Consider the following 13,365-nt stretch of genomic DNA (forward strand, 5'->3'; position numbering starts at 1 on the left):
AATATTATATTCAACAGCGATGCCAAATTTCTGATGCTAAAATGATTGATAATGAAAGTGGGATATACATTTTCATGTATATAATGGCAGCGAGTAAACGGTAAAACCCTGAACTAAATATATATAATATTTTCACTGTACAATCATTTTAGACTCAAACATTTTCTGGAATAAACTTGTATAACTCAGTAAGGGATAAAAAGAGAAAGCGGATATTTTAAAATATCAACACGGTATCAACACTCTAATCAATGAGATGGTTAAAATTCTTGTAACAAGTACAGGAAAAAAGTTATTAAGGTCTTGTAAAGTAGCGTCGATATACAGATGCTACTTTGCAAGACGATGCTAAATTGATGGTAAAAGCATAATGTATCGATGCGAAAATGATAGTATGATGTATATATATATATATATATTATATATATATTATATATATATATATATATATATATATATATTATATATATATATTATATATATATATATTATATCTGTGGTTTGATACCAGTCCCTAAGATGTCTGTATACATAGATTATATCCCTTACATTTCACTAACAAAAAATAATATTGTATACTTACACTATAGATATAGATATCAGCCAATACACATTTGTATGAGGAGATTTCTGGAATACTAAATGGTCTCGGTGAATAAAACCTACCGATATAACAACTGAAACAAAGAAAAATCAGTGATACACCATACTTTTCGTACTTATATAGAAAAGTAAAAGGGTTCACAACGCGCAGACTATCTCTTGCCGATGTTTTTTTTATTTCGTCAATGTTTCTTCTCCATTCACTCTGATTTCTTGCACCTGGTTAATCCATGCTTTCTTATTCTTTCCTAATTATCTCTCGCTTCTCCCTTTCTTATATTATTTTAGCCAACAGTCCGGTTTGTTTCAGTTTTCCTTTATATCCAAATCATCTAAACTATTTCACTTTTTCTGTCGCTTTTTTTAATGTACATTTTTTCGTTGCTCTACATCGTTATTGTTACACATATATATTATAAGTGCTGTTTTCGGATCCACAAATAGAACTTCCCCTTGTTTAACATTTTGTCCTATAATTGCATATTTTAATATGCCATTTGTTTGTCTAATTTTTTTATACAAAATCCAAGCTTATCGGGTACACGAAAATAGAAGCTCGTCCCTTTCCTTTTTTAACCTTTAAACACTTACCAAAATGTAACAAAATAATAAAGCTGATAATCAGTCTGGCCATCAGCAAAGTCCATTCATTTTCGTCCCATCCACCCATAGAAACGGATTCTGTCAGAATGACGGGATTGTAAAAGAATGCACAGGTGCAATTTGGTAGCACTAAGCATATTTGGTCACAATGACTGGCCAAAATGCCAATGTATGACGTTAATACCACTATAAAAGTAACGAGGAACTTCGTACCGTAGCACCACAGGATAAATACAGCTGCCTGAAATGAAAAAATCATATATATTTGATTAAAAGAACACAAGAAAACAATGACACATTAGAACTATTAAGGTCAATAAATGAAATCAAACCTATTGAGAAGAGGAGAATGAACAAATGATCTTTGACACTATTAATAGAGATGAAATATTTTTTAGTGTAAATACTAAGAGTGCAAAATATTGTTACGTAAGCCCTTCCAAAAGCTTATTCCTAGTTGACGAAACACGTATAAAAGGATAAATAAAAAAAAAATGAAAATAACTCAAAAACATGCAAGTAGTTAATGCGAAACAAGTAATTAAGTAAGTAATGCCAGCTACTGAGCCCTAACAAAATAATTTATAAATATTATGGATGTGGAAATGGAGAAGAAAAGGCACATACAATATTTGAAAAAGACTGATACATTTTTTTTACACACTTATGACAAATGAAAGAATGGAAAAGGAGAGTATTTTTGAATTGTTAACATTTGTTTTAATACCTAGCTGAGCGCTTTCGGCTACAAAGCCATCCTCAGAGTTATAGTTAAGTTTATAAAGTAACACTACTAAAAAGGGGTCCCTTTTCCTTTAAAAGTTAAAAAACTGTTTGAAAAAACATCTAAAAGACACCACATAAGACTAAGAAAAAAACACATTAAGTTTTTTTTTGTTTATGGTACTACTGTAAGAACCCGACCATTTGGATGTAGTGGACCATGGGATGACTCCATCCAACGTCTGGCAATGGATTGAGTGTGCCGCTTCAACTCCATCTAAACGGTAGGGATCTTACACCTGTACCATAAACAATTTTTTAATGTGTTTTTTATGTAGTCTAATGTGCTGTCTTTAAGATGTTTGTTTCGATTTTTTAACTTTTAGAGGAAAATTTTTCCAATGGGATCCCTCTTTAGTAGTGGTACTTTATAAACTTGACCATAGCTCTGACAATGGCTTTGCTGAGCCGAAAGCCCTGAACTAGGAAGCGCCGTGTGGTCCGCCAAGGGTGTATTTTATCACCCTTGTTATTCAATTTATACAGTGAAGCCATCTCAGAATTAGCGCTTGCCGAGGTCAGTGAGGGCCTTATAATAAACGGTGAGCCACTTAATAACATAAGATATGCTGACGACACCGTCCTTCTGGCAGGAACACTAGAAGAACTGCAACACCTTGCTGAACAAATAAATATATATTGCAACGATTATGGACTAAAAATAAATTTGAAGAAAACCAAGTTCATGGTATTTACAAAAGCACAAAACATCAGAGTTAAGCTAGTACTAGATAATACAGAAATTGAACAAATATCTTCATACAAATACCTTGGAGCATGGATCACAGAAGATACTGATCAGACAAAAGAAATAAGATGCCGCATTGAAACTGCACGGTCAACTTTTAATAGAATGAGAAAACTTTTTTGTAATCGCGATATCAATATATCGATCCGAATAAGAATGCTTCGATGTTATATTTTCTCTACCCTTTTGTATGGGATTGAAGCTTGGACACTTAAAAAATCCAACATTAAAAACCTAGAAGCATTCGAAATGTGATGTTACAGACGTATTTTGGAATTACGTCTCCAAAATACAGACGTATTTTGGAGACGTAAATTGGAATACTTGGGGCACATCATGAGTGGTGAAAAATACGAACTACTAAGGAATATAATGCAGGGAAAAATCAAAGGCAGAAGCGTAGGAAGACGTAAAATCTCGTGACTACGCAATCTCCGCGAATGGTTTGGATGCAGTTCAATTGAACTATTCAGGCGCGTAACCAACAAAATTATAATTGCCAGATTGATTTCCAATCTCCGATAGGAGCGGAACTTGAAGAAGAAGAAGGAATTAAAAAAAAATTTTACATACTTCAAAAACACTTTTCATTTCCATTTTTTCACAAACAATATTTCTAGCAGTAAAGTGTTTGAAACAAACAAAATATGGAAAACAGAAAAGAATAAAATGGAGTAAAGGGTACTGCTATTACCAGAAAAGATAGAAAATTAAATAAAAGGACTGACAGTCCGTAAAATATAGAAATGCCTTTACAAGCCTCAATTATACACCTGGGAGAACATTAAGGATGAAAAGGATCTTACATTCCAATTGGTCAAGTTCTGATTCTTCCCCAGGGGTTTCTTCATTACTTCCTGGTCCAAAGGTCGGGCCATTAAGGAGACGCTGATGAGTGGCACTACCATACAAGAAAACCATAAAACTTGTCCCGTCGTTAGCAGTCCTGGTAGCATCAATATTGTAGAAAGAACCTGCAGTAAACTCAAAGCTATACAGCAGCACAACCAAAATTGACCTGTAAGTAAATATACCGAAGATTATATAGAAGAACTGATTGTTCAAATTAATCTAGCTTATAATCCACAATATATAGTAACGAAGTAGTTTAAAATTCTAAATAAAACCTACCGAAAGGGCGTGACGCCTAATATACCAGTATATATATATATATATATATATATATATATATATATATACATATATATATATTTTTTTTTCAAATGATTTTTTCGACCGTACTGTTTTAAATATTGATTTAGAGTATCAGCAATCGGTCAGGAAATAAAACTCTATTTGTTCAGTCTCAATATTTCGTCACGATTTTGTGACTTCTTCAGGAGAAAACTGTAAATTTATTAGAATAATTAATGATTATATGTAAACAAAATGAATATTTTAATACTTACAACTATAAGAATGAAAATTTAAATTTTTCTGGCATATCTAAATAAATGACATATTTTTGTTTGATTTTATTAAGGAGTTATGGTAACCGCAATATGTTATAGAGTGAATTCCCGTTGTACAATTTTCAGCGAGTAGGTTAAAATAAATATTGAGACTGAACAAATAGAGTTTTATTTCCTGACCGATTGCTGATACTCTAAATCAATATATATATATATATATATATATATATATATATATATATATATATATATATATATATATATATATATATGTAGGAATATTTCTTAGTATAAGTATTTAGCATAATTTTATTCATTAGTTACGCCACTGCAAGATACCACTTAAACAATATGCTTAAGTCGCTATAAAAGAGACGGGATTCAGGGCGAAGAAGCGAAGGGGACAGGAGATATGTAGACGAGATCACACATTCCTTAGTTAAACAGGATTCGATATTTGTCGCTCCAACTGAATAGACGTAAATTATCGTGCACGCCGAAAAAGACGAAATACGAAAACAATTAACGACGGGTGTGTTCGATATTTTAATTAGCAGACAATTATCCGTAATTTTGTGTACATGTAAATAACATCATGACAGTTTATTTTATATAATAAAGACTTCTCGCATAGATCGCGGACTTTTACTCTAACGTTAGTTCCTCTTCAAATAATAAAAGAACTAATAAGACCTACATTTTGGGGGCTCAACCGAGATTATTTCGAAAGAGACAGTAACTTTTATTTGTGCCGCTAATTATGGAAGCAAGATTATAAAAGACAGTGCAGTTTGTGGCCAAACAAAATCGAATCAACGACGACGTGACTTTTGTAATTTGTAACATAATATGCCAAGTGTAAATAAGAGGCTGAAGTGACGAGACGAGACGATTGACGACGAAGCAGACGACAAGTGGCTGTTTCCAGACGACGATAAAATTAATTTATGGTTTATGGATGTTTGGACCCACTGGATGATGACAAATGATCAGGTAACTTTGTTCCTTTAATAGATCGTGCGAAGATTATTTTTTTTTATCATGAACTGTGAACATTAGGAAAGAACTTTTAAACAAACAAAAGTATTTGTAATTATTTGTTGATTTAACTTTACTCTTTTGATGTGAAGATTTATATTTTGATAATGATAGTTGATAGTTGACTATAATAATATTTTAAATTGAATGTTAAAATCAAAATCTTTTAGTAGGATATTTTGCTTGATTCTGAGATATTGTTGTACTTATTATATTGTTATAATATAAAGAGATAAGATTTGCGAATTAAAAGCGACCACAACCTCGTTCACAGTAATACTAATTTAGACTACACTCAGAAAAATAATCTATAAACTTTTTAATTTTTAATTTTTTTTTAAATAACTTTAAAATATTAAAAATTCGGCATATAAAGCTGTTAAGGCGTTGCATATTATAGCATATGGTGATGAAGGGGTGCCGCGACAAACAAGAAGGAACTTGCGAAATTTTTCAGGCTTTGCGTGGGATAAAAATGCCAGCGAATATGCTGATAAGATAAACGACATAAAACAGAAACTAGATATGCCAGACTTAGGTGCAGTCTGTAACGTATTGGATCTGGATTATTCGGGTGCAAATGACGACGTAATTGAACGTATTTGTTCGTTTCTGAATGAATTAAATGTAGATGACAAGAATGACGAAGATGACGATGACGACAACGACGCGGACGACGATAAAGAAGCTTATGACGAAGATAAAGACGTTTATGACGATAAAGACGGTTTCGACGATGAAGACGATAATGAATACGAGGACGAAACTGAAAGTAGGCAAACGATGGCTTTAAAGACGAAGAAAAAAACAAAATCAGGTAAAATGATGGCCGGTAAAGTAAATGATTCTTGTGCTTTGACTTTTAAAGATGTAGAAGACAGCATAAGACCCTTCGACGGAAAAGACGATTATCCGGTGAGAAAATGGATTACTGACTTCGAAGAAATTTCTGAGTTAATGGGATGGAATGATTTGCAAATGCTAATTTTTGCAAAACGATCCCTAAAAGGAATTGCGAAACTGTATATTCAGTCAGAAAAAGGAATTAATAGCTGGAAACTATTGAAGAAAAGACTTATTTTGGAATTCGAAAATAAAATAAGTAGTGCTGAAATACATAAAATGCTGATGCGTAGAAAGAAGAAACATGATGAAAGTGTACAGGAGTATGTACTGACGATGAGGGAAATTGGTAGCAGAGGTAACATAGAAGACGAGGTCATAATACAATATACAATAGAAGCCATTCAAGACGACCCTGTTAACAAAGTTGTACTTTATGGCGCAAACAACTTCAGAGACTTCAAGGAAAAAATTAAATTGTATGAACTCATTAAAAAACAGACGACACACAAATCCTCTACAACTGAAACGCATAGAAAGAAGTGGACAAACAATGTAGTACGACGAGATGGCAGAAACAATGAAATGCGACGAGATTATAGAAACAACGAAGCTAGAGGAGATGACAGAAGAATGTCGGAAAACAGAATTAAGAAAGAAGAACAATGTTATAATTGTGGAAATCGAGGGCACAGATCGAGAGATTGTCCTGATAAAGCCAAGGGAACGAAATGCTTCAAATGCAACCAATTTGGACACGTTTCTTCTCGATGCAACGCTAAAGAAGATATACCTTCGACTTCTGGTCAGGTAAATGTCATTGACGTGGTATACAAACACTCAGTGACCTTAAAATTTGGAAAAATATCGTTACGTGCATTGTTTGATACAGGAAGTGACATAAGTGCAATGAGACAAGATATTTTTGAAAAGCACTTTGATGATGTCATTCTTATGAAGAATATAGTAGAGTTAAATGGATTAGGAGGTATTAAGGTTAAAACTTTAGGTTCTTTTAACATAATAGTGGAAATTCAAGGCGAAGATTTTCATATTTTATTTCATGTAATCCCAAAAGAAGCACTGGACGTCGAAGTTATTCTTGGAAACAATATACTAAAACAAGCAGAGGTTACCATAACCGAAGATGGAATTATTGTATGCAAAAAAGAAGTAGATAATATGATAATGAGGATTGCAGTTGACGAGGCGACACACGATGATAATCTACAACTGGAACATATACAAGACCCAAATACTAAGATGGAGATAAAAGAATTAGTGGAAAATTATGAACCGCGACAGACCAAGACTACAGATATAAAAATGAAAATAATTCTAAGTAGCGAAGAACCGATACACCAAAACCTTAGAAGGCTATCAATACCAGAAAAGCAAGAAGTAGGTAAACAAATTGAGGAATGGATAAAGAAAAAAATAATTCGACCTAGTACATCCGATTTTGCAAGTCCAATTGTACTCGTCAAAAAGAAAGACGGACAGATCAGAGTTTGCGGTGATTACCGAAAACTTAATCGAAATATAATAAAAGATAGGTTTTTATTACCTCTAATAGAAGATGTATTGGATCGGTTACAAGGTACAGAATATATTAGCACAATAGACCTCAAGAATGGATTCTTCCATGTACCAATAGAGGAAGATAGCATTAAATACACTGGATTCGTCACCCCAGACGGACAATACGAATTTTTAAGGTGTGTAATAGTCCTGCAGTGTTTCAAAGATTTATTAGCCACATATTTAGAGTATTGTTCTGAAGCTATTTTCTTGTGGCATTTTAAATTATGCATATTTATATTTTAAATTTTATTTAAATAAAAACATCTTACTAATGTTTGTATTTTGAGAACGATTTCCGAAGTGGAAATTGAAACGTCAATAAACGTATTTTAACCTTTAATTGTGGCTTATTCCCATTTAAATATAAATTAACATATTTAGAGAGCTGACATCCAAGAACATAGCAATTTACTATATGGATGACATAATAGTTTTAAGTAAATCCGAAGAAGAAGGAGTTGTACGTTTAAAGCAAGTACTCGAAGTAGCTAGGGACTACGGCTTAGAAATAAAGAAGAAAAAGTGCCAATTTTTACAGAAAAGAGTAACGTTTTTAGGATATATTATTGAGGACGGCAGAATTCAACCATCAGATGAAAAATCAATGGCCATAAAGAAATTCAAGGAACCAAAGAATTTTAAGCAGATTCAGTCATTTTTAGGCCTTACTGGATATTTTCGTAAATTTGTACCGTCATATGCTACGATAGCTAAAGTATTAAGTGATCTACTCAGAAAAAATCAAACCTTTGAGTTTGGATCAAAAGAAAGGAGTGCATTTTCAAAACTTAAAGAGCTGTTAACTAGTCAGACGGTGTTAGAAATTTATCACCCAGATAGAGAAACCGAGTTACACACAGACGCTAGCAGTCATGGATATGGAGCTTGTCTTCTACAGAGATCAAGAGAAGATAATAAGTTTCACCCAGTTTATTATATGAGCAAGAAAACAAGTCCAGCCGAGGAAAAGTATACAAGTTACGAATTAGAAGTTTTGGCTATTTTAGAAGCAGTGAAAAAATTTCGTATCTATCTACTCGGAATCAAATTTAAAATAGTAACGGATTGTTCCGCATTTACTAAGACCATGAATAAAAAAGATTTAACTACCAGAGTTGCGAGGTGGGCTCTGTTACTGGAAGATTATCAATACGAACTGGAACACAGAAAGGGAACAAGGATGGCTCATGTAGACGCTCTCAGTCGATACCCTATAGTCATGATAATAAATGTGCATGCTCAAGAAGCTGATAACCACATTCAAGCAATAAAGAAAATACTTGCTACGGAAGCTTACGAGGACTTTCTGATTAGAAACAATATTCTATTTAAATATGACGAAGGTAAGGAATTGTTAGTCATTCCGAAACGAATGCAAACAGAAGTGATTAAACTGTTACACGACGTAGGACATTTTGCTGTAACAAAAACACAGGAGTTAATTCAAAGAGAATGTTATATTCCTAACCTTAGAGAAAAAGTCGAGCATTGTGTAAGAAATTGTATTAAGAGTATACTTGGAAGTAGAAAAGAAGGTAAAAAAAGAGGGTTGGTTACAATCAGATAGTAAAAATCGATGGACCTTTACAAACATTTCATGTTGATCATTTAGGACCGTTAGCTACAACCAACAAGAACTATAATCACATTTTGGTGATCATCGACGATTTTTCTAAATTCGCATGGTTTTATCCTACAAAATCAACGACGGCAAAAGAAGTCATAGAATGTATGAAGAGGCAACAGAAGGATTTCGGAAATCCCCTCCGAATGATATCCGATAGAGGTACCGCATTTACAGCGAATGAGTTCGAAGAGTATTGTCAAAGTGAAGAAATTAAGCACATTAAGATGACGACAGGTGTGCCAAGGGGCAATGGGCAAGTAGAACGTGTCAATAGAACGTTAATCCCAGTATTAACTAAATTGAGTATAGAGGAACTGACGAAGTGGTATAAGCATATTTATAAGTTGCAACAGTTTTTTAATTCAACTTATCAAAGAAGCATTGATGCTACGCCATTCGAAGTACTTTTTGGGAGAAAGATGAAGAATAAAGAGGATCTAAGGATGAAAGAAATAATAGAGCAGGAAATGATCAAACAATATGATGAAGGTAGAGACATGTTAAGAAACGAGAGTAGACGTCGGTTAATCAAAGTCCAGGAGGACAATAAGCGCAGGTATGACTTACGAAGGAAAAAGCCGAGAATGTATGGAAAAGGGGACCTAGTGGCAATTAGGAGAACGCAGTTTGGTGGTGGACTCAAGCTGAGGAAGAAATATCTCGGACCATATGTGGTAGTAGATGTTAAGCCCAATGATAGATATGATGTGAAAAAGTCAGGATATCATGAAGGCCCCCTGAGCACATCAACGTGCGCTGAATATATGAAGGCATGGGTAGAGAACCAGTCAGAATCCGAGTCGGATTCCTAGCAGGATGGCCGAATGTAGGAATATTTCTTAGTATAAGTATTTAGCAGAGTTTTATTCATTAGTTACGCCACTGCAAGATACCACTTTTAAACAATATGCTTAAGTCGCTATAAAAGAGACGGGATTCAGGGGTGAAGGGGACAGGAGATATGTAGACGAGATCACACATTCCTTAGTTAAACGGGATTCGATATTTGTCCCTCCAACTGAATAGACGTAAATTATCGTGCACGCCGAAAAAGACGAAAGACGAAAACAATTAACGACGGGTGTGTTCGATATTTGAATTCGCAGACAATTATCCGTAATTTTGTGTACATGTAAATAACATCATGACAGTTTATTTTATGTAATAAAGACTTCTCGCATAGATCGCGGACTTTTACCCTAACGTTAGTTCCTCTTCAAATAATAAAAGAACTTAAATAGACCTACATATATATATATATATATATATATATATATACATATATATATATATATATATATATATATATATATATGTATATATACATATATATATATATATATATATATATATATATATATACATATATATATATATATATATATATATATATATATATATATATATATATATATATATATATATATAGTGGTATATAATAATTAATTAAATTTTTTAATAATTGACTCAATCAATGAGTGGTGCGTGAATTTGTCACTTGTGAGTAGAACATCCACGAAAGACAAATCTCAATAACGTAAGTTTTTTACAACCTTTACACTCTTAATAGATTTCGAGGATAAGTTTACTAACAGTAGCACTTTATTTCAGTTTTTCCTGATGATGAAAATAAACATTTTCGAAAGCTTGAAACTTAGTTAAAAGAGTACACTTATTTCACCGCTGCAAATCCCAATAAACCTGAAAGCTCCGTATATATATATATACATATATATATATATATATATATATATATATATATATATACATAAAACAATATACAAGTGTTGATATATAAATTATTGTATACAAATGTTTTAAAGTTTTAAATATTCAACTGAAATTGTAATTGTAAATATAGAGTAAGTATTCTTTTGTAATTTTTTATGCGTATAACATGCTCTTTCCGTGGTCGAGTCTGTGCAGGTCTAGAGCGCCTAGAAAGACCATTCAAATAAAAAAAAAATATTTAAGAATTCCATAAAACCGTTGTAGTTATTCTTCTTATGGATTTTAATAAAATTGAAAAAGTTTACTTTGGACTATTTCAACTGTTAACAGCGCCCTACCAAGGCACCTCTGTAGTAAAAGTAGCGCCACGAAATACGCTATTTCGTGGCATGACTTCCATGACGCCGTGTACTAGTGCTACTTCCGTGAAGCTCACATCAGGATTTTCTACAGAGAAAAAGTAATTTAACGCCAATATAGAAGCTTCGCTTCAAAAAAATTCAGACTCACTTCTTTATTAGCGATAAATATGTACTAGCATTGTTTAAATAGGACTAGTTAGACAATCCTTATGGAACAAACGTTTGATTTTTATTCTGCCGTCATATGGCGGCCTCTAGTCATAAATTTAAAAAACTATTAACAGAAACTTAATTCTCAGCAGGATTCTATTCGAGTATATTTTTACCTGTCTGGTAACTGATGCAAACCTGCACACGGGTGCCAGATTGTGAAGAAAATATAAGACTTTAATAAAATGCTTATTGTTATTATCGTTCTATGCATCTTGTGAAAGATAACTTGACTATTTCGAGCGAATATTTCAAATTGTTTTTCTACTTTGAGACTTGATAAATCTAAACCGGTTAGTAATCTATTTAAATGAAGCAGTTAAATGCTGCCTTTTTTTTTTAATTTTTATTAGTTTACCAGATATTTAATTTGGTTATATGATTTGTTAGAAAAGGATTAAATATTTAATTGAAATAGACTCGACTGCTATCGTCTTAGAACACTCATGCGGAGGTTTATTTTTTAGTCAAGACTTGAGTTTTATCATTGTTTAAAAAAATTATTTTTAAACAATGGTTTTATGTATGTTTTGAGAAAATTAAATTTTCAATCTTTTAATCTTTAAAATGACGTTTGAAAATATAGTAAATTTATGGGTATGGTTTTTTGATAATGGTTTTGAAACAAATAAACAGATCGATATGCCACAACAAGAGGCAACACATATTTAGGGACAAATTAATCTATGTGTTGGGATAAAAGGAATAATAATTAACAAAACTTTAATAAATAGTACCCTTTATTTTATTTATTTATGTATTTTATAATATACACACCATTTTTGTATTTCTGTTTACATAAATGAGAATGTTTTTTTCAATCAACTCGCCCGATCTGACTGTTTATGCAAAAATTAAATTCGCGTTAATTTAATATTTAGATAACACTTATCAAAATTCTAATATCTACACCATAGACAATATTAACAAAATAATAATTAAAAATAAATAAATAAAAAATAAAAAATATAAAATATAATAATTCAAGGTAAAAAAACAAAACAAAATTGTTTACATTAATAGCTATAGAAATTGATTGTAACATTGTTTTCGTGAACTAAAATAAGCAATGTATGAGTTGGATCTATGTATGAACCAGCAATACTAGTTTAAAAATATTAGATCGATGTTTAACTACAATGGTATCAAGTCCAACAAACGTTATGATAGCAAAGTGCTCAAGAAAAACTGCAGCAGAAAACTGAGTTTGTGGATTTGGTGCAGTTTGTACAGATTTTGTCCTAATCTTAACCAGTCTCTTTTTTTAGTGCTGTTTTGCGAGTTTTCAGAAGATTAATCCGTATTCGAGATGCATGTAATCTCCTTTAAAGTGTGTGATAATTATGAAATCTTTTTTTCTTGACCAATGGTGATAACGGCATATCTAAAAAGCTCATCAACAAAATCGTCAAGTTCAGAATTATCACTGTGCGAAACAGTATTGGCACTGGTTGATGGTTGTTTTTCTATTGAATAGGTACGTATGAAAAACGCGTGGTGTCGTTAACGAACCTTCCTCTTCTACCTCACTATATTTTTTTGGTATAGCAGTACTGGGTAAATATTTTGCATTTAGATATTTTTGGTCAAAATGCTTACTGCATAGATTTTTTTTTTAATCGGGTAGCTCCAGACTTTCCAATGCAGCATTACCTACAAGAATATTATTATTAACACAACTGAAAAAAAGCAACTTTCTGCACAATAAATTAAAAAAACAATTTAAGTTCTGTATTCAAAATATAGATAACTTGGCAGTTATGCCAATATATATATATATATATATATATATATATATATATATATATATATATATATATA

At 32.1% G+C, this 13,365-nt stretch overlaps 1 protein-coding gene across 1 annotated transcript in view; it reads right to left on the reverse strand.

The window, feature by feature from the left end:
- The window catches only part of l(2)k05819 (transmembrane protein 94-like protein l(2)k05819), a 115,539-nt gene that overhangs the window by 55,651 nt on the left and 46,523 nt on the right, over window positions 1-13,365 (reverse strand). Inside the window, 3 exon segments of the mRNA XM_072544651.1 lie at window positions 584-677; window positions 1,195-1,447; window positions 3,544-3,755. Coding sequence (XP_072400752.1) covers window positions 584-677; window positions 1,195-1,447; window positions 3,544-3,755 — 559 coding nt within the window.

This window comes from Diabrotica undecimpunctata, chromosome 1 (assembly GCF_040954645.1).
Source record: "Diabrotica undecimpunctata isolate CICGRU chromosome 1, icDiaUnde3, whole genome shotgun sequence".
NCBI classification, from domain to species: Eukaryota; Metazoa; Arthropoda; class Insecta; order Coleoptera; family Chrysomelidae; genus Diabrotica; species Diabrotica undecimpunctata.